Source organism: Macrosteles quadrilineatus, unplaced genomic scaffold (genome assembly GCF_028750875.1).
Source record: "Macrosteles quadrilineatus isolate MER2022 unplaced genomic scaffold, UCM_ALF_1.0 Scaffold_2__2_contigs__length_208266976, whole genome shotgun sequence".
Taxonomy (NCBI): Eukaryota; Metazoa; Arthropoda; class Insecta; order Hemiptera; family Cicadellidae; genus Macrosteles; species Macrosteles quadrilineatus.
In genome coordinates, this window is record NW_026542595.1 from 205,569,104 (window position 1) to 205,591,643 (window position 22,540).

At 35.8% G+C, this 22,540-nt stretch overlaps 1 protein-coding gene across 1 annotated transcript; it reads left to right on the forward strand.

Annotated features, from left to right (window-relative positions):
• Positions 1–9,460: 9,460 nt before the first annotated feature.
• LOC128985726 (cuticle protein-like) lies at positions 9,461–18,081 on the forward strand. The gene is made up of 4 exons (XM_054405536.1): positions 9,461–9,486; positions 15,279–15,788; positions 16,421–16,510; positions 17,671–18,081. The coding sequence occupies exons 1-4, from the start codon at positions 9,469–9,471 to the stop codon at positions 18,013–18,015; spliced, it is 963 nt and encodes a 320-aa protein (XP_054261511.1). The 5' UTR covers positions 9,461–9,468; the 3' UTR covers positions 18,016–18,081.
• The last annotated feature ends 4,459 nt before the right edge of the window (positions 18,082–22,540 follow it).

Here is a 22,540-nt window from a genome sequence, read left to right on the forward strand (position 1 = left end):
ACCGGTATATTCCATGAATTGAGTGGCGTTTCCACATCATTTTTCCTGAATGTTTGGCATCTTGTACAAGTTTTCACTAAGTTTTCAATGTCATCATCTATTTTTGGCCAGTAAACATACAACTTCGCCAAAGAGCGCATGGCAACTATTCCTGGGTGTGAAACGTGGAGGTAACTAAGAACGTCTCCTCTAAGGGACTTGGGAATTAATATTCTTTCTTGCCGCAATAAAATCCCCTCTTTATAAGATAGTTCATGTCTCTTGTCATAGAATATCTTCAAATTGTCCGGAATTGAACTTCGATCGGGCCATCCCCTGACACAATAGGATATAATGTGTTCAGTTCATCATCTCTGTGAGTATTATCTTGAAGCGTACGTTTTGTAAGTGGCAAATCTTCAATTCTCATGGATCTTACTTGGTTTACTTCACCAAGCGTCTGATACGTATCAATATTTGTTCCTCCTTCTAAAGGTAATCTACTCAGACAATCTGCCAGAACATTATCTTTTCCAGCCCTGTAGTTTATATCGTAGTCGTATCCACTGAGGATAATAGCCCATCTTGCAAGTCTGGAAGCGGCATGTTTAGGTATAGGCTGCTTTGCCCCAAAGATTCGTTCAAGTGGTTTATGATCACACAAAAGAGTGAAATGCCTACCATAGAGATATTTGTAGAATTTCTCAACACCAAAGATAATGGCCAGTGCTTCCTTATCTATAGAAGAATAGTTCTGTTCTGCTGAATTTAATGTTCTTGAAGCGGCTGCAATTGGTTTCTGACTGCCATCAGGACAACGATGAAGGAGAACTGCTCCTAATCCAATATTGCAAGCATCTGTTGCAAGGATAAGTGGAAGTTTAGGATCATAATGTACAAGTGCCAGTTTGAAATGTATCTGATTGAATTAAACTACAGAACAGTATTTCAGCATACATAACAGAGAGGAGGATTCTCTAAAGCTAAAGGAAGATTTGCATCCCTCACCGCTTGTATGCAACCTGCCATCCCGTAGTTAGCACGGATTCCAGTTACATGGCCCATGTGCCCTGCCTAGCTCAGTACCGCGATGTTGGGAATACTCATTCGGTTGCGGGTCACCCATTTCGACCAAGGATAGTCGCATACCTTAATAACTCTATGTTCTTTTTTAGTACGTTATTAGCAGTGCTCAGGTCTATTTAACCACTGAGGCGATTTTACAGACATTTCAAAAAAGATTTCTTCATAATTACCGTTTTACCAAGACAACGACATTATTGGTAATCTATAGATTGATTGCTTCTTCAATCAATAGATTAATTTAAAAAGAGGGGGCCCTTAAGCAAAATGCGCATTTTAGAGTTAAAAACTTGTTCAGGAGCTAAACGAATAATCCAATACCATGTTTGTGTAGTTGATAAGAGTTAAATTTACCTCAGTATGGTCTTGTGACTCTCATATACCTCTAAGGGTGGATGACGATCATTTCGGCACCCTTCTTCAGATCCTAGTCAAGAACATCAATCTTCATTCATTATGAGGTTGTCGAAACATTAATACGCACACACTAACATAATAGCCTATAAACAAAACATAAAAATCAAATATTTAACTTCTATGTGGTGTTTATTATTTATCAAAAGCTTGATGATAAAAAAGTAAGCTGGGTCTAGATGCAGATCTCTTTGCCTCAAAATAGAACCGGCTCCTTTCTGTTACTACCAAGCATCTTAACCACTCACTTGCCCATCTCATGTCTATGTAAACATTAACTGTCGTTGAAAAGCCCAGATAATTTGATTGAAAACTTTCTGTACCGAATTATTTGTGTCCCATTAAATAAGCCATAAAATATCGCAATGTCATACTTGTCACAGGATATTCTGGTGTTGTAAGCTATCGCAGTTACCGTTGAGTATTGCTCAAGACACCTTGGACAAATATCCCATAAACCTCAGGCCTCAGGCAGACCTTCGAGTTGACATAAAGCAGTAGAGAATGGTCGAGTGATAAAATGAGTTCTACAATAGTTTTCTGCATAATTCCATAGGAAATGTGTTAGCTAGAAGTTATGGGAGAGGGTCATTCTAGTTAAACGGGGAACGGTTGTGGTTTTAATACAATTTGAGTACCTATTTGCTATGCGAATAGTGCGGAAATAGTAATTGGTGTTACTAGTGCCCAAAGGGGCATTTTGCGCTTGTTTTAAACATTATACTTTTCTTACAGTTACTATAAAGCGTATGTTAAAAAGAATGGGCTATTAATTATCAGCTGTGTCAAAGGAATATGTCGGCCTTAGTCATCAACAAGACTACAAGGTCGCGCCACTCATCCTACACTCATCTCCATTCATCTTGGCTTAAATTACCTACTTTGTGTGGTCACAATTTCAATTAAGAGTATTAAATTATTAATAGGTAATTGTAAGTATATACAGGTTAACATTTATTATGAAGTTTCACAAGTTACTGTAACAAATTCAAACCTAAATTAAATAGTCTCACAAACAATTAAAAACGTAAATGGTATCATTTTAATAATTAGAAAACAAAAATCTGGCTTTAATCCACACCAGGGAGTATCGCATCCACAGTGCGTGCCTATATATGTTAAATATCCACAATTCGTGACCTCCAAGTAGCTGGATTACAGGACGATGCCACAGTCCCAGTCAAACCTCTCAGTTTTACATTTAAGATGGCACTTAATGTTCTAAATTATAGGGTAATCGGTAATCTTGTATATTAATTACCACTATGTACTTCCAAAGCTGTATCATAATATAACCACTAGATTTAGTGGCCTCCAGAATGTGTAACAGTATCGTAGTTTCAGCAACCATGTTGCAACGGTATGCAACAGCGCCACTTAACAGTTGCAACGCTGTAACAAGTAAGCACCGTTCAATGTCACTGTTATGTTCAAGGTCGTGAGGTGAAAGGTCCAACTCAGTGATAACATTTTCGTCCGTACTGTCAGGTAAACAATGAGACAATGAGATGTAGGGCTTGTAAACGTATTATTTTAGATCAAACTCTAATTATTCTACTTTATCTGTAAAATTGGGAAAGATGAATGTTCTTGTTGGATGGGGATGGTTAAGTTTTCCTTTCCACATTCGATGTTTAGTTTTAGACATTTTGAAGATTGGCTGAACCGTCAACTTCAACAGTTTTAAAAATCTGTGAAGAATAAACCAAAACCTAGTATTTATTACTTGACGGCGGGCAGTTTTTGCAAGGTATTTAGATATAGTAGTACCTATAGAATAAAAGAACATTGCTACCTAAGCGATCAACGCCCAGTGATCATCGCCCGGCGATCCCCGCTCTGCGATGATCTCTTTTCAGACGCATCTTGGACAACGCAACTCTAATTGTTTGTATTATTTCCTTTTTGAGCTGGAACAAGTCGGTTTGGTGAAAAGGTGATGCAGTCTGAACGTTTCTAAAATTCGAATGGTATTCGATGTTAGTAAAAATAAAACTCCTTCCACATACTGGATCGGAAGGAAAGCTTAAACTGTCCAACTTATTCATAAGAATAATTAATCTATAAGAGAGTAATTATAGCGCTACTTTAACTACATTGATACCCTACAAATGAGGTATATTTCCTCAAACAAAATAAACAGAAAATTCGAAATGGAGGTAAACAAACCTCGAGCTAAGGCGAGTAAACGCAACATCCGGAATAAATTTGTGAAATGTCTAAAGAGGCCAAGATCACTCGACTCGGGGAAACGAGCGAAGCGAATCTCGTCCACTCCATTGCTGTCTTGCGCCACCAGAACGATTGATTCTGTCAACTGTTCCCCCTGGGTGTCAGCTGATATGAATATATTGACAAAAGCGATTGGTTCCAGACCTTGACGAGGGACAAACTATCAATGTCGTCTATTGTTTGACTCACGTGAATCCGAGCGACCTCGTGGTCGGGGTTTGAGAGTGCCATGGCTTCCACAATGTGACTCATCTTTGTAGGTGTAGTGGACAATGTTGATGAGTTGATATACTTGAATATATTTTTAGTAAATAATAAATAGACTAGGGAACCGATAAAGAGCCCTATTTTCGAAATATTACTATAGTTCGGCCGCTTAGAAAGCGACCTCATCCAGCATCGGTTTAGCATTACCGCGCAGGTCGTTTTCTAAGCAGCCGAACTATACAAAGAATCCAATGGTACTTTTAGTACAGCACATTTGGGGTCGGTTTGAGACACATTGAGGTTTGATGTACATTTCGGGGCGCTGAATCCAATTGTTGATGCGTAGACGAAAATATGTGCATCTCACTACTTCAGTAATGTTCTGTCATGGTGTTGACAGAAAAAAAAGAGAGCACAACGAATTAAGAGCCCCAAAATGCATTGAAATAATGTTTTGTAAGGGAAGGGTCCAAAATCTGGTATTGTTGATATCCAACATCAACATTTTGTTAGAAATTATCATTAATTGATAGCCCAGTAACAAATGGTATGTGGATCCAGTTACCATCTCGCATGGAATCAATGCAGCGACCTTCGGATTTGAAGACGAGCACCATAAGACACGGCTACAAGATCTAACACTAAGTCACCACCAATCAAAGGTTTCAGCTTCTATCCTCATAATAAAACTCATCAGGTCATCAGCCTGTATCTCCCAGAGATCAATGTGCCGCGTGTGATTGTCTATGATGTCATCATTGTTGCTACTGAGCCCGAGGACGATGAATGAGTCAGCAGCGACGTGTCCATCAGCAGAGTCCACCCACCCTGCCTCAGGCCACTCAGACTACGGTCAACGCCTCAGCAGCTCAGCACAACCACACTGCGGTTCGTTTACCGAGGGGTTTAAAAGAACTAAAAATTACAATCTTATAGTTCTCAAAACATCTACCTCTTTACCAGAATGTATAGTGTTTATTTGTAGCCTCAGCTAAATTACATCTTTACCAGCAGGCTATTTGCATGGACTGCGGTTCGTTCACCAAAGAGTTTACACGAGGTATAATCTTGTTACTCTCCAATTATCTACCTTTCAAAACGCCTCAGCAGAATGGCATCTTCACCTTCGCCAGTGGTTTTTAGGAAAGACTTCAGTCCATCCACTCTTGCATTAGCTTGATTAGTTCAAGCTTCATTTAAAGGAATGTTTATGTTGATGACTTGGCTCCATCCATTGGATAGCAGAAGAAAGATTGTAGACTGTTTCTTACATCGACTAATAATCAGGAACTTGATTGTCCACCACCTTGCCCAGCTTAAATTCCATGTTCCTTCAGGTTGAAGATCCAAACACACTATCGTGAAGTCTCATTTTTTCCACTTGCTATCCAAATTGCTCAAAACATCTTGCCGTAAGAGATCGATATATTCTAAAGCAGTGCTTCCAAATTTAAGAATCTAGTCAGATAAAGATTAACGAATAATTTCATTAATTCGTAAACCTATCGCTGTCACGTTTGCAAATATAAATATATATTTGTTCATATAATCGTAATTCAAAATACTATATGCAATGATCTATTTGCTATGCTATTTCTTTACTGACCATTTTTTATAGGTGTCAAGTGATACAAAAACAAATATTTTTATAAAATGTCCCTTGATCAAGAGTAGTCTGTCCCAGTCTAATCCATAAAAGGCAATTTTTCTGATGTTGATCAAACAAACTGTGGACTCTTGTTACAAATTTATAATCCTTGCTTTTATTTATATGATAGAGGGTATATTTAACAACCTGAATGTTTATCTATACTATTATACAGGGTGACCATTATTACCCTTAACTTCTATTAGCTACAGTAATAATGGTATTAAACATTTTTTAAACTTTGAAACGCGATTTCTTCCGACTGGGTCAACCTTTTGAAGTCCGGTTTGCGGCATTGTTTTCAGTTGAAGTAGACCTTTAAAATGATGTACAACGCAACATAGGCTGTCATTTAAGATTTTCTTCTGACCCCCAACGGGCCGTCCCCCAAAGGTGATATCCGACCACCATGTACACAGAAAAGTAGCACAATTGCCAGTAACGGTATACCAAATGTGGTTGTGATATCGTTTGTCGTTTAAAAGTTATAAAGTCGTCACCCTGTATAAAAATCTAATGGTGTCTGTCTGTATGTGTGTTACTAATAGGTGCAAAAACTACTGAATCAACTGGGCTTAAATTTTACAAAAATATAGCTACCATACCAAGGACCATTATAGGACTATTCACATTTTGATACTGACCGTAGACTTTGCCCCTTTGGCTTTAAAAGTTCTGAGGTGAACATTTTAAAAGTAAATATTGATTGGTCTCCATGGCTGTGATGTTTGTTTACATTTGCTTTGAATTTACATGTAAACAAGAAGAACTGCTAAACTGCATATTTCACAATTTCAGACAGCTGATACAAAGAAATTAAGTATAATATTTTCCATAATTATGAGGTAGGTTTATTTTAATCTATCCTTTTATCATGGATTATTTATTCTAAAACTATGTCAATATTATAGAATAAAAAAAATTCTATAACACCGTCTGTATCAACTCCGGCTCTGCTTTGGATTTTTTAAAGCGTCTAAGTTATGAAAATAATGTTATTGATATGTTTTCATGGAAACAGTATGCAAATTATAATGTATGGATGTTTTTTATGAATTCGGAGGCTACTTTAAATAAATTCTAACTGCTTAACATGTGTTAGATTAACTTAACATAACTTGCACATCACATTGTTTTTTATGTTTATATTTAGGTAAATTAAGTTATTGTGTTTTGCTAAACCTATGCTTAAATTAAACTAAAGAATATCATCAATAACTTAATTGTACGTCATTGATTTTTGTTTTCTAAAATCTGTTGTATATGTGTAACTATATTTAATTATCAAATAGTAATACAAAATACTCTTATTTTATCTTAACATAGCTTTCAGTTCACATTTACTTTATTTGATAAATGTATTGTTTATGTTTTGCCACATCACTGATTAAATTAAACCAAGGAAAATATCATAAAACTAAGCAGCACACAGAGTTCTTTTGTTCTAAAATCAATGACATATCTGTTACTATGTTTACTTAATGGTAAGTGTGAAATGTAAGGCCAATGGACGATGGAACGGATTAAAAGAACTGGTTTGTATATTAAGTGGTTTGTTGATATTTTTGTAGAGTAGAATCGGAGATGCAATGAAACATATTCTGTATTTGCTATTACATTTCTTAGTCCTTGATGCTTTGATAATCATATTAGTTTTGTCTGCTGTCTTTAATGCTAAATTATTTGTTTAAAATTTTGTATAGTACCTATAGATATAGTTTCTTTAACATTTCAAAAGACTGTATTGATAAGGCTCAGCAATATTTCTAAAGTTTATAACAGCTGCCTTAGTTTTGCTAATGATCTATTGTGAGTGAAGAAACTGAAGATTGAAGGATTTGTGATTTAATGTAAAGAAGAGTGGAATTAAAATAAAATGTTCATTTAAATTTAATAATTAGTATTTTTGCAACTTACTAGTTTTTCTCATACCAGCCTACACAAGATTTAAAATTAATCAAAACCAAAATGGTGGTATCCACTATTTACCAGATTTAAAAGTCATAACTTAAACGTTTCTATAAAAGGCTATAAAAGTTGATTTTTTTTCTAAAAGCGTTGGCGGATGTGTAACTATTATATGCAACAGATGTAATGATTAAAATGTTTCTATTTTTTGTCCTCTTCCCGTTGCAAAGCACGGGTACAGCAGCTAGTCCCTTTATATTTTCTCACGTGTTAGTTAAGTAGTAATTATTAGAAAGAGAATTTAAAAATACTGTTCCTTAACTTTAAGTATTATGTTAGTTGTGTTTTTCACGAGTGGTCATAGAACATAACTGATCATTGTACTTCATCCTCAAATTAATGGAGAGTATTGTTATTTTTAATTGGGCTTTTAGAGTTGCTTCAGTTCAAAAAGTATAATGAAACTGAAATTAAATTACTAATGATTTGCAACTATAGTGTATTTTTTAAATGCTGATACAAGTAACCTGATGACGTCACATTTCAGAAACTAAATATTGTTGCAACAATAAGCCATGTCAACAATTCCAAATAAATGGCAATTGCTACTAACACAATAATGTAAAAAAATTATATGTTTAGCCTTATTATTATTTTTGTTGAATTCGAAAATGTTGACACAGGCAAACAATTGGTTTGCTTTACTAATGGTGCTGTATACGCGTTCAGTTAGAATACACTGGATGGTGTTGAAATTTCGTTTTATTTTCTAGAAATATTTGATAAGTAGAATAGAATAGTCGAGATATCATCTCCGAATCTGATTTGCCAATTGATTCAGCCTTATTTCAGTTCAATTTAAATTAATCTAATCGAGATCGAGCTGGTCTACTGGTGGAGCGCGAGGTTCAAGGTGTGAGGTCCTGGGTTAAAATCCTTCCAATCATCAATGTCTTTAGATGAGTAATAACGCGTGATGGCAACGCCTGAGCTAACTTGTAAAACAGTTCCAGACATGAGTCTAGCGTCCTAGAATGTGAAGGAAATACATAAAACCCCGTGGACGTTTTATGAAAAAAGTATATCACGGGTGTTAAGCATCTAAGCCTGTCGCGTTGATGACCACATCGCCTGGTTGAGTAAGACGTTACGGCTTGTAGACACTCCGAGCCTAGCTCAGACTGTCTTGCGTGACCAGGTGTATCCTGCGATACTTTAGTCAATGGCTACATACACTGTAAATTTTAGCTTGACACACATTTTAGCTTTTTTATCTTACCTAATAATATTACCACAACATTTGAGGCCACCAGGCTTTGGCCGGAACTTTTTTCAGGCTAGTCATAAGACTGGGACCGTGGTGGCGTCGTCCTGTAATCCAGCTACTTGGAGGTCACGAATTGTGGATATTTATATATATGATCTGTATGCGATACTCCCAAGTGTGGATTAACTTCTACACTAGTGAGTACTACGAATATCCGCAGCTCCTACGACTCTCCTGATAATTAGACCAATTCGTAAATTACAAGACCAAAATGTGGATCGGATTCCATTATAAACTGTGTCCCTTACTTGCCATTGAGTGTATGTCAGCCATAGTCAGGAACAAGACTACAAGATCGCACCACTCGTCTCCATTTCTTTAAAATACCTACCTTTTTTATGATCGCCATTTCAATGAAAATTCCAGAGAGAATTTTAAAAAGGTGAATATGCCTATGAGTTGGCCGTCTTCATATATCTTTGGTAAATTTACAGCCCAGCCAAAGGATATAAAATATCCACTCATCTTTGTTCAGAGTTTCACAGAACTCTATCAACGTCTATTGAAGAATTACACATATTAGAGTAGTGTACCTGGACAGAGGTCATATTCACTCTTTATCAGTGTTGTAGGTCTACACCTTGTTATCAGTTGACCTTGAGGTCTGGAGCGCCACTGGAGGCTGGTATATAACAGTCGCCTCGCCGCTGGAGTGTCCAGTTCTCCAGCCATGCTCCTGTCACTCCAGGTGTGTTAGTGAAGTGTTACATAGTGTTATGTGCCTTACATGGATACTTTGGATATTGCACCATGCAATACTAGTACTAGAAATAGTGGATATTAGATTATAGATAGTTAAATAATATATTTTACTATTGAACTAGTCACTACATTCCAATGTTAAGAAATATGAGCTTTGTTGACTTTAGCTAACAAAATGTAGTGACTTTAATTATTTGCTGTAAATTACGTAAACTTTTCAACAAAATCAAATAAAAGACACTACTTATTATAATTAGAACATCTCTTATGTCGTGCTAACTATCATAGGATCAAAAACTACAGGAGAAAAAAATAGACTGTATCCCACTAGAGTTGTTCATGCAGATATGTTCTTCTTTAATGAAGATTTTCTATAATTGGTTTATATCAGTACACCAACTTCAGTATCCATCATCAAAGATAGACCCAAGTCACAAGAACATAAATAATAATAATTATTATATGTATTAGGCTACAAAATTATTATTAAATGTACTAGTATTATTAATATTAAAAATTCATTTATCGAATTGGATTTTCTAACATTTACAAAATTGGATAGTCCAAACACAATACTTGTAACGACATATTTTCATAAATACTCCTTTAGTTCAGAAAAAAAACTATAAAAATGCCCATAATGATTATCATAAATTCTTTTATTGGTATCTCTAAAATAAAAACAATATATCTTTACGATCCACGGAAAAACTTAACTAATTATGATTGAAAACTAACATCTAAGTCCATCTTAACTAGTTCCTGATATATTATCCCAAGTAAATTTAAATCAATATAAGATCGAACAAATTAACTCTGTTGAAGAGCGTGGTTTAACTAACAATAATGCTATATTTTGGCTTCACTGCTATATTTGTTATTACGAGAAACTCGAAAAATAAACATTTTCCATATTTAGCGTACGGTACCGTAGTTTTATGTAAATAAAAAATCTTCATTACTTTTCGTTAGCAAATGAAAGTATCGAAACCACTTTTGTTTTACAAAAGTGAAACATCTTGTAAGTGCATGTTTGAAACATAACTGCAAGTAATGTTAACACCAACTTAATCTTTATTAACCTGTGTTGACATATAAAATGTTATTGTCCACACCAACTATACATTTTTGTTCAAATATAAACAGTTAGAAACAGAAGGAATACATTAGTATATAAATATTTTATTGTAGGCTTCTTTAAAGTGACTATAATACTAGGGAAATCCAAGAAAAATAACCAGAGACCATAGCCACCAGAGTTCTTTAAGAATAAATTAAGGTAGAATAGAACAAAATGGGTATGAAAGGTCTTGATACATCTGGATAAGGTTGTGGAAATTATAATTCTTATCATGTATAAAAATATCAGTACAATATATAAGGACAGTTTAGTAATACCTTAAATTCATTGACTTAATTGCTTGATAGGACTACTACAGTAGCAATACGTACCTTTATTTTGTAAATGAAGATTTAGAAACACCCAAAAAAGATATACAATATTTGCCACTTAAATTTCAGGGATTTATAAGTAAAATTAGCAGCTTAGAATACAATTGGGAATAATGCGCAGTAGTTGGATTTATTACAAGAAACATATATATTTACAGTCTTTAAAGCCCTGTTTTTTTATCGACAAATGAAATTTTCAGAATCCAATAGTTTCTGAGGTAAATTAATGGTTGCGCAGTTAGGTTGTTCACCTGAAACTTCAAAGAAAAATATGATGAACATTCTACATAACATGTACAGTATTACCTTACTAAACATAAACCCCTTACTAAGTAACATGTTGTATTAATAGTCAAAGGTAACACATAAATTTGCATAATGTAAACAACACAATGTAACAGACCTTCTTCAAGTAAATCTTTCACTATTAATACGACAACTAGACATTCCATCCCCATGTTGTAGCCAGGTTTTTAATAAAATTTGTCTTAGTTGATGTGAGCCACCTACAGATTGTACTGATCTAAATTACTGATTTCTGCTGATTACATGATGGTTTTTACCAAGTTAGTCAATGAGTAAATACAGTGGGTAAAAAACAGGTTGTTGTTTGCATCGACCAGCTGTTGTTCATTTTAATTAAATAAATTATGCAAACCATAATTAATTGTTTTTAATAATTGATTTAATACTTGTTTTTGGCATGGGAACAGGGCTCTGGGGTAAAAATAGGGTTTTATCATTTTTGACTCTCAAAACATAAAGTTTCACAATTTCTCTTTACACCATTTTAAATAACTAAAAAAAACAAATAATTTAGTATATAGGAGTGTTTGTGTGCGGTTATTGGTTACGGAGAAAATAGAATAAATTGTAATTTTAAAATTCCCATGTTATTCTTATGGAGAATAACTTAATTGTTTTAGTTTGCTTGTTTATGGATATATTTGAATCAAAATGGCCAAATCTATTTATTTTGTTCTAAGCTATTAATATTTCACAAAAAACACACTTTATTACCCTCCCAGTGGACAGATAACCTAAGTACACATTAAACCTAATGCTATTTGAATAGATTTAATTGAAAATCAAATCAGGCGAATGGAAATTCGCTTAGTATGCAGGTTTGCTGCTTTGGGGGTATAAACTAATTAAATTATGTAAACCATAATGAATTGTTAGTAATTGATTTAATACTTGTTTTTAGCAAAACTGTAATCCTCTAACTAACATAGTGTCAGTTTGAGGGTTGTTTGTAATAGTTGGTTCTCGTCGGAAAGTGGTGTCTTCGCGGCGGCATATATACAGCGGGCGAGTCTCTAACACTCAAGGGAGGACCGAAGCCGCTAGGTGTTGGTAGTGAGTGACATTGTCCTACCGCTGCAATCGCTCTCCACTGCCAAACTCTGCTGTTTTTAACCAATGCTCGGGACTACACTCGGTGTACTACCCTTGCGATTGGTACATTACACCTCAGCGGCCCCATTTGTTCACCCATTTTTTTCCTATTTTGGACAAAATATTGTGATAATTGGCAACGACTTTGAACATTTTCAAGAATATGAGGTTTCCAATTTGAGGTCTTCTTATATTCATCAACATCTCCATGCATTCGTTTAAGATTCCAAACTGATCAAATATCGTGTATTCATTTATAAATGCTCAATTTTTAATATACGATTACATCCTACGATTTCATCAGCCTTTATCAATGTAGGGTTTAAAAATAAGAAAAAACCTTGTTTGTATCCCCGCCACCGCAAACCTGCAGACTAAGCCAATTTCCATTTGCCTGATTTGTTTTTCACTTAAATTTATAAATAATATTTACTTTAACGAGAACCTACATTTGCTGCTAAAGGGAGAGTAATAAAGTGTGTTTATAGGAAAATGATTATGGTTTGCTAGAAAATAAATAAACAAATTTTGCAAGTTTGATAAAAATATATACTTATAAAAGGCAAATACAACTCACTAATCACAATATCTAAAAACATTACAAAGCCATAACAAATCAGTACAGTAATCGAAATGGAGGTTCTAATTATTAAGCTCTAGGTGCAATAGGCAGCGTTTCAAGAAATTCCATCAGGGCTCTGCCCCAGTGGTATATGAAGTTTCCATGTTATCCTTATGGAGAAAACATAAGTCTGTATTCGAAAATCTTCAATTTCCATACACCAAAAACAAATAGTGATCAGCTGACTTTTCCTGATATAAACATTACTTTCGCTACACAAACAATACTTTTCCTACAGTTACCTAACAATGTACATGTTCTCTCACTGATTTGAGAAAGCAAAGTGGCCAATTCGCTCACCAGTGAGACAATGTTAACATTGTCTCACTCTAATTACTTTGTCTCACTCCAGATTTGCAACGTGAAGGCACGAAATAGTGAGCGCGTAACATGCAGGCAACGTCGTATGCGCGCGAAATACGTTGGCAGCACTGGCTGTAAATCAGCTGGTGAGCTGTTGTACTGTTGTATTTGTCACTTCACATTAAATGTTATATTAAAAGTTCACTTCTGTGTAAAAATAGGTTATGTTTCTTCATGTTTCTTCACAAATGTTTTTGTTTTATGGTAACTGTAGGAAAAGTATAATGTGCAATTGCCTCACTCGAGAAACCATTCCTCACTCGCCTATGGCTCGTGAGTAAGTATTTCTCTCGAGTGAGTCAATTGCTCCCTTTGCTCACTAGTTGCACAAATAACTATTTCCTGACATAAACAAAGTTAGAATCAGCTGATTTTAACACTAAAAACTACCCTACTTTTTTGGTATGTGCCGTAAGTAGTTGCTCGTTTTGGGTATATATAATAACCACGTACAGAGCCGAAATCGCCTACAGCTTCATACCAGTCCAACACTTTGACAACGAAGTGCTTTAAATTAGTTAAATGTTTTTCAGGTACACTCCACTAGGATTGAAACATACTTGCAGAATCCAAATAGTTTTAAATGTGTCCATGGGACTGATTTATTTCCCTATTACGGGTATTTAATTTATGTTTTAGTGGATACAGTCCAAACATTGTATCTAGAGGCACTGGATCAAATATCGTTAATCAACTATCGGTATGGCTTATCGCGTAATGCTACGACTCGGTAGTTTTCAGCACCCTAACTGTATAGCTGTATGTCCACATATAATAAAAAAAGACATAACCTATGACGAGGCTTAAGTTTTCCGTAACTGATAACTATCTAATAAAATAAACCAATTTATTACTGTACCAAATATACAGTGTGTAAATTAAGCCTTGAAACAAATCTGTATTTTTATAAACGAAACAGATAGAAATATTATTTTTCTAGCAATGATTCTTAACAAATTTTCCGCTATTTTTTTACACACAAAAAATGTATAGCTCCCCTATCATGGTAGGGGGTTGGGAGTGAATTATGTTTTTCAAATAGAAGCCCCTATTGAGTGACATGTTTCTTGTCAAAAGAAACACAATAACGCAAATCCAAAGTGAATATCTCGACCCTAGCCAAAATGGTGGGTATTTTAAAATGGGTGCTTTTTACATAAATCAAATTTTGGAATACCCGCCATTTAGGCTAGGGATGAAATATCTACCTCGGGTTTGCGTCATTGTATTTCTTTTGTCAAACCCTTCAAAATGAAACATGTCACTCAATAGGGTTCGCTATTTGAAAAAAATAAGTCAACCCCTACCCCCTACCCTGATAGGGGGGTTATACATTTTTTTCTGTAAAAAATAGCGGAACCTTTGTTAACAATCAATTCCACAAACAGAATTTTTTTCATTATTACGATAAAAAAATCGTTGCCACAAACAAATTGAGAACCTCCTCCTTTTGTTGGTAGTGGGGAAGTCGGTTAAAAATACAGATTTGTTTCCATATTAGTGAAATTAGTGCTTTTTCACTTAGGTGTACAGTAAATCGAACTTTAGAATACCTGCCATTTTGGCTAGCAGTAAGATATCCACCTCGGGTTAGCGTCATCTTTTGACAAATACTTCAAAATGAAGAGTCACTCAATAGGGGCTGCTATTAGAAAAAAATAAGTCACCCCCTACCACCTACCCTGATAGGGGGGGGGGGTAGAAATAATTATGGTATAAATACCCCTACCTTGTTAGAGGGGTTGAAACATATTTTTGATGTAAAAAATTACGGAACCTTCAGAACGTCACAAACAGAATATTACTATCTGTTTCGGTTAAAAAAAATATATTTTGTAAAGACTTAATTTACACACTGTATATACTTTTTGGTAAAGCAATATAAACACTAATAAACAAATTACATTTGTTGTAGCTCACATTTTGTCTTTATTCCGTTGCAGACGTTACTAACAGCAGCCGTGCTGGCGCTCGTGTCGTCTGCACCATCACCCTCCCCCTCACCATCACCCGCACCCTCAGACGAGGACTACTCACATGACGACGACAGTGGAGAGTACCACTCGGAGGAGGTCTACGATACCCATGAGCACCACGATCTACCAGCCCCCCAGTACGTCCCTCTACTGGCTCCCATCATCGTCCCAGACCAGTACAAGGGGGCACCCCTGGTCTCTCAGTATTCTCCTAAAGGTTCGCCAATAATAGTCCCGGAGTACCCGTACCCCAGCAAATCCCCCTACCTGGATTCTCCATCGAAGTCAATAGGGTACCCATCCAAGTCCGGGTATGAGTACGGGTACCCTTCCAAATCCGGGTATGAGTACGGGTACCCCTCGAAATCTGGGGGTTTGTCGTATGGAGTTCCGGTGATCTCTCCTGGGCTGTTCAAGACGGAGTTTGACGGAGCTGAGTACGCGAGTTACGCACCTCATCATGACCACGAGCATTACGTAAGTATTTGAGGACATTTCGAAAATATTCGATTTGTTAATAAATATCATAATAATTGTAAGTTGAGCTAAACAAAGAAAATACTTGTTTATGGTAACAATACATAACAAAATACACCAACAAACTAGTTTAAGCATAAAAGTGGTGTCTACTCCTCAGACTTCATCCTCATCATCTTCTACTAAGACCGTATATTTATATAGTGTTAAAGTACATCTTTGTTCACACGCAAAATTATAGGAATTCAACAATTACAATCTTTACGCGTAAACACTATTCATGAACTTTTCAAAGACACAAACTCAATGGAAGTTGAGTCTAGACAACATCGATGTATTTATTCAGTATATATTTTCCCACTATTACACCTTTTTTACAATTTCAGTCCAGTCGGCTTTAGTTTTTTATTCATCTGAACAAACGTTTAAGACACACATACAATATCACTTGAATTTAACAACAATTAACGTGACATCTTCCCTAGATCAAGAGAAAAAATGCAGTTCACCACTAGCGCAATCAAACGTGGCCAACACGAAACACACACATGCTTCACATTTTACTTTGGGATCACAAATGTACGTACGTAGAACATTTATTGTATTTTTCTATCAATGTGCGTTTGTTGCAGCACTACCCGAAGTACGAGTTCAAGTACGGGGTTCATGACCCTCACACCGGGGATATCAAACAACAATGGGAACATCGGGATGGAGACAAGGTGAGTTACAGATCTAAATAAGCAATCTGAAACATATTTTCTCACATTAGCTTGTCAACAACCTATATCATGGGTAGGTGGTGGGAGTAACTACATGATATTTTATGGGGAAAATCACAAACGTCGAAATAACTTTTGAGCAGTACTTTTACATCAATGCGGGGATTGCATTATTTTGTGTTTAATTATAAGGACTACAAAATACTAAATTTGTATCAAAATCGTTCGGGAAAATTAGATTTTTGTACTATTTATGGGTTTTATGGAAAATTCACAATTAAAAATCTATATTTCATAAAAAATAAAATCACCTGGAGATACCATGGTACACACATACCAAATTTGATCAAAATCGAACTACAGGTGCTCTGTAGCTCTGTACACATCCACACAAACATACAGACACACAAATACACAGGCATCACTTCGAAAATCACTTTTTGGGGCCCAAAACGGATATGTCTGCTCAAATACTAAAAAGTTTTGCTCAAATGCCCGAAAATTTTGACGAAAGCAATATTTTCTCCATAAATTTACGGTATAGGGGGAGAAATTAAAAATGGCAGTAAAGTAAGAATTTGAGATCCAATGTGATGATTATGATTTTGTTTTTATTTTTTCAATATAGACTTTGAATGCCTGTTCCATCTTAAAATTAACAAGCAGATACTCCATTCTTTCTTGATAGTCACACAATGCTCGTCGCTCTTAAAATTGGGCAAGTCAATCGTCAATCTGACTCTTATTCAACTTACAACCAGCTGTAGGGCTTTACCCCCTTTTCCAGATAACCCCTTAGCCAATGTTCTTATCATTCAGTGGTTGAAGACTATTGGTTACAAAAATCACTAAACACATACTGACAGTTCAAATGTTATTCTTATTTGCAAATATTGATTATAAATAAACATTGACAGGTTTGTAAACAATGATAAATAAACATTGATTATAAATAATCAGGCATTCCATGTAATGGAAGTTTGTTGGTAAGTAACCAAACCGCAAATGATTTGTGTACCCTCATTGCAGCAGAACTTCATACTCACAGACACTGTTTTTGTTTTACAATGAGTAGGTTGCCTGCTACGGATAGGGATACAGCATTATTTATGTTTGATATAATCAGAAATTTTTTTATCACCCAATTCTCTTGTTTTCAGGTCAAGGGTATGTACTCTCTTGTAGAACCCGACGGCACCATCAGGATTGTTGAATATACCGCTGATGACCACAACGGCTTCAACGCCGTCGTGAAGAAAATAGGACACGCTCACCACCCTCCCCCCAAACATCACTACGGGAAAAGCATCGACTACCCGATCAAGAGCATAGACTACCCTTCTAAGAGCATAGATTATCCCACCAAGAGCATAGACTATCCTGTAAAAAGCATAGAGGCACCTTACAGCTATAGTAGTTACGACTATCCAGCAAAGTCTGCCGAATACACTCCATCCAAATCTTTAGACTATTACTCGCCCTCTAAATCAGCTGATTACAAATAGTTGTAGTCCATCTTATTTTAGTGAACCAAAGCTTTAATATACTTTTGTACTTTTGTACTGTGAAAACCAAATAAAATCTTTTGAGTAAAATATTATTGTGCAATTCACCTTGGTAAGTACAACCGTAGATAAAACACACTCCCTTAGTAGATGTGTCATCCTTGGAACAGCGAAATTTTTGTATTTTACACGAAAGATATGTTGTACAGGAATACCTATCCTGGCACATAGTTAATTTGATTATGAGTTTGTTTAAATATTACAATAATTTGTTTTACATTCGAGCTTTTTAGGGACTTATGTCCCTACAAGCCACTAGTATCTATTTAACTATGAAAAACCACAACTTCTTATGATGAATGATAGAAGAGTGGAAGAGTAGCGTCTTGGTGACAAGATATCGAAATTCAGGAATAGTAGTTTGTTATAATTTATCATCGTGTAAATATATTTTTTTTATTGGCTGAAAACATTTATCATTTGTTTGTGGCAGGAAGCATTTACCTTAACCTACAGAGTAAGCAACCGCGTCGATGCTTAATTTGGGGTTTCTAATTAGTAGGCTACATGGACTCTACTAAGCCTCCAAAGTTTTCTCTACACAAAAAATAAATAACTACATCTATTACCTACCCAATCAGCCTTCATGAGACTAGATGTATCCTGACGAATACGGTATTATGTAATTATATATCATTGCATATGGGCAGTGTTTATATTGCTCGTCTTCAAATCTGAAGGAAGCTGGACGAGATCATTTCCAGACCAGTTGCAATTTGGGCTGTCAACCAATGATGCTCTCTTACATCAGGTTGTCGTTATATATTACCTAACAGTACCTGGACTATCCCTTGAAAACACGTTTATTAATGCAACTGGCGTAGATGGAAACAAAAATCTATATTCAATGACTTCGGAGGTAAGTTTTGACTTACAAAGGATCCATGTTAAACTACAGTAGGCCCTACCATTGACTATACACTGCATTGTTGTTTGTTAAGTTCAACAATTATATTCACCATTACCAACCATTGAATTAGCACTAGTCTTGAGAATGTCTTGTCCAAGAACTTACGGAATGATCAATACGGAGCTGTCCGTTGAAATGTAAAACACTAAAACACAATCTTCTCCGATTTACACTATTCTAAGGGTGCACATGGGGATTGTGCACAAAAATCTCTTATTGGCTGTTTTTCTGTTGATGTATTAATCATAGTTTATGCCGGGTAAGATATTTACTAATTATTCTTGTTTCAATTTTTGACTAAAATGCCTGAAACTAGATATTCAGAATAACTTGATATTATTGACGGTCTTTGTTATATTGCAAGTGATGTAATTAAACACGCATCTACGTTCCACAGTGAATTGCGTTGCGTATCGGCAACATTTGGTCATTTGGAGTAGATTCGATTGAAAAACTTATTCCGATTGTGTCCAATTTTTTTTCAAAACTTGACATTAGTGAGGAAAGCTAAAAAATAATGGCGTATACTAAAATTATGTATAAACCCATCCCGGGTTTGTGACTAGCGTCACGGGACAAAAAAGAGAAATAATATTTGTTTGTGATGTCGCAACCATCGATGTTTGATATAACGCGTTCGTAACTCACATAGTTGATAATTTATGTTTTCGAGCCATTAACCAAGGTCGCCGGGTGACAGGTTAAGCGGTGTAACATATCGTCCAACGATTATTGACGCATTTGCTACACGTCAAACTAAGAGAAATTGAACGATTATGTCAACGTTCGTAAAATATTGCCGCTAAGCTGTATTGGTTAAGTATTCGTTAAGCCCCACCTCCCTTCCTCTTTATCCACGCCCCCAGTGATGGTGGGATGTGGGTGACCGGTTGGGGGAGCGAAATTGTAACCCCCTGGAATTGAAAGGTTAGTGACGTCATAATGAAGTATCATCTTCTCGGCCAAAACGGCGTGTACGAGTCGGAATTGTATTCCCTCATAAAACTTTGATATTGTTATCAAAAATCAGAAATCAGAAACTTTTTATTGCCGTAATTTGCAAGGTACATGCATATGACAAAGTCAACAACAAATGAGGTTCAAGTTTAACCAAGAAAATGAAACTAGATACCGGTAAAACATAAATAGACAAAACATTTGTCTGGGCAGTCACAATACAGGGTGATTCAAAAAGGACTTTACAACTTTGAAAAAATTCATATAAATCTTATTAAACAAGGTACAGAGCTGGTTTTGGTGTTGTTTTAAAGGAAAACACTTCAAGTTTTTTTTACCTTAAACTAAAGATGTTCTATGCGACTTCCGTTGGATTTGGGGAAAATAATTATTTAGGTATGAAAAAATAGTGAAAACCGTTAAAAATTTGAGAGGGATTACAAAATGTTTAAAGTAGGGCGTTTTTTGACGGTGAAGGAGTGCGATACACCCACTCCTAGATGTGCTAGGGAGTTGAAATTTCGCACACTTGTAGTTCTTGGTTCCAAACCACCCATAAAATTCCAAAAAGTCGCATTCTTAAATTTTAAACCCCTTAAATATCCAAAATGGCAGACCTCTAAAAACGACAAAAAACATGTTTTTTTCAAACGGCTATAGCTCAATAACGGTAAGAGCTAGAAAAGATTTGAGGGAAAAACGTAGGTTCGGAATTAAATTTCCTACAAGACACTATTAAGCGTTTTTCGAAAATCTCACTCCTTCACCGTCAAAAAACGCCCTACTTTCAAAATTTTGTAAATTTCTCTCAAATTTTTTACGGTTTTCACTATTTTTTCATACCTAAATAATTATTTTCCCCGAATCCAACGGAAGTCACATAGAACATCTTTAGTTTAAGGTAAAAAAACTTGAAGTGTTTTCCATTAAAACAACACCAAAACCAGCTCTGTACCTTGTTTAATAAGATTTATATGAATTTTCAAAGTTGTAAAGTCCTTTTTGAATCACCCTGTAGATCAAAAAATAAAAATGTAGCTATGCAAGCATCGAGCCTATCAGAAACAAGACAGTAAAAGGTCAGAAACCCGAATAACTATACGGGCCGGAATCGTACCCCCCCTGGAATTGTACCCCCCTGGAATTGTACCCCCTGTCAAGGTAGTCTTCCTTCTAGGACCGGAATTGTACCCCCCTGGAATTGTACCCCCTGTCAAGGTAGTCTTCCTTCTAGGACCGGAATTGTAACCCCCTGGAACTGTTTCCCCTCGTGTACGCAGAAGAAGATGTACGACCCTGAATCGTATCCCCCTGGAATTGTACCCCCCACCCCATTTGACTCAGACCTCTTAATGCACTGAAATTGAAAGGGAAGTTTAATTTAAACTGAATACGAACTCAATTGAAAATAAAATTAATTAAATCCCTATATAGGTCTATGTCGTCTGTCGTATCCTGGTCGTATCCATTTGTCTTTTGTGCGTTACAGTCCACCCGATCGCCGTGAAACTTTGGAAAGTTGCTTTATATAATGTTACAGGCAAAGTATATAATAAGGAATATTATAGAATTATTAGTATATAGATATTTCCTAATATAAACCAAGCAATGCATGAAATAGACCTCATTATTATACTTTGCCTATTCATTATATAGTATAATCGTTGGCACTGCAGGTAAATTATAAAATACGGTGTTTTAGGATTGTCAGATTTGTTATCCTTGTTGGTAATATTCTAATATATAAAATTCTCGTGTCACAGTGTTTGTCTGCAAACTCCTCCGGAACGACTTCACCGATCGTTATGAAATTTGGTGTGTAAATTCTGTAGGTATGCGAATCGGACGTAAACTATTTCCCGTTTCGAAATTCTTAAAAGGGCTCCGCCCCAGTGGCTCTGGAGTTTCCCATGTTAACCTTATGAGAAATGGAATTAATGAATCTTAACAGCTGTTTCAATTAAACAAGTTGGTTCTGTTCTATGATGTTCATTAGCATTAAAGTTACAAGGATTACCAACAGGGTGCAGCACTATTATTTCTTTTACATTTATGACAACAGCTAATTTGCAACCAAAAGGCAAGTGAGCGCAGCGAACGAGCTCCAACCTAAAGGTGAGTGAGCGTAGCGTAGCGAACGAGCTCCAACCCAAAGGTGAGTGAGCGTAGCGAACGAACTTAAACCAGGACGTGATTGAGCGATGCGAACGAGATCATCTTGAAAATTAAACGTAACGGTACTTTCTTTCCATCGGTCTGTCTTAGGGGAAACCTATAACTTTGGCGATACGAAGTTCGCCGGGTCAGCTAGTCCTTATATATAATTCTGTAAGACAAAATTTTTACCAGAAAATTGTGGACGTCTGGTAAGTCACAGAAAAGTGGGAGAGGTCTTAAATTAAAGGTCTTGACCCCAGGGACTCGGGAAAAATAGCAGAATTCCCATAAAGTTACCAGAAAACGAGATATAACGTAAAATATCCACCATAAGAAATGCATGGGGACTGAAAAACGTCTGCGTTCTATCAGCTGTTACTTATTTATTTGCAATCTTTACATTTATTCCGAAAGTCAATGTTGGTAAATAATGTTTCAAAA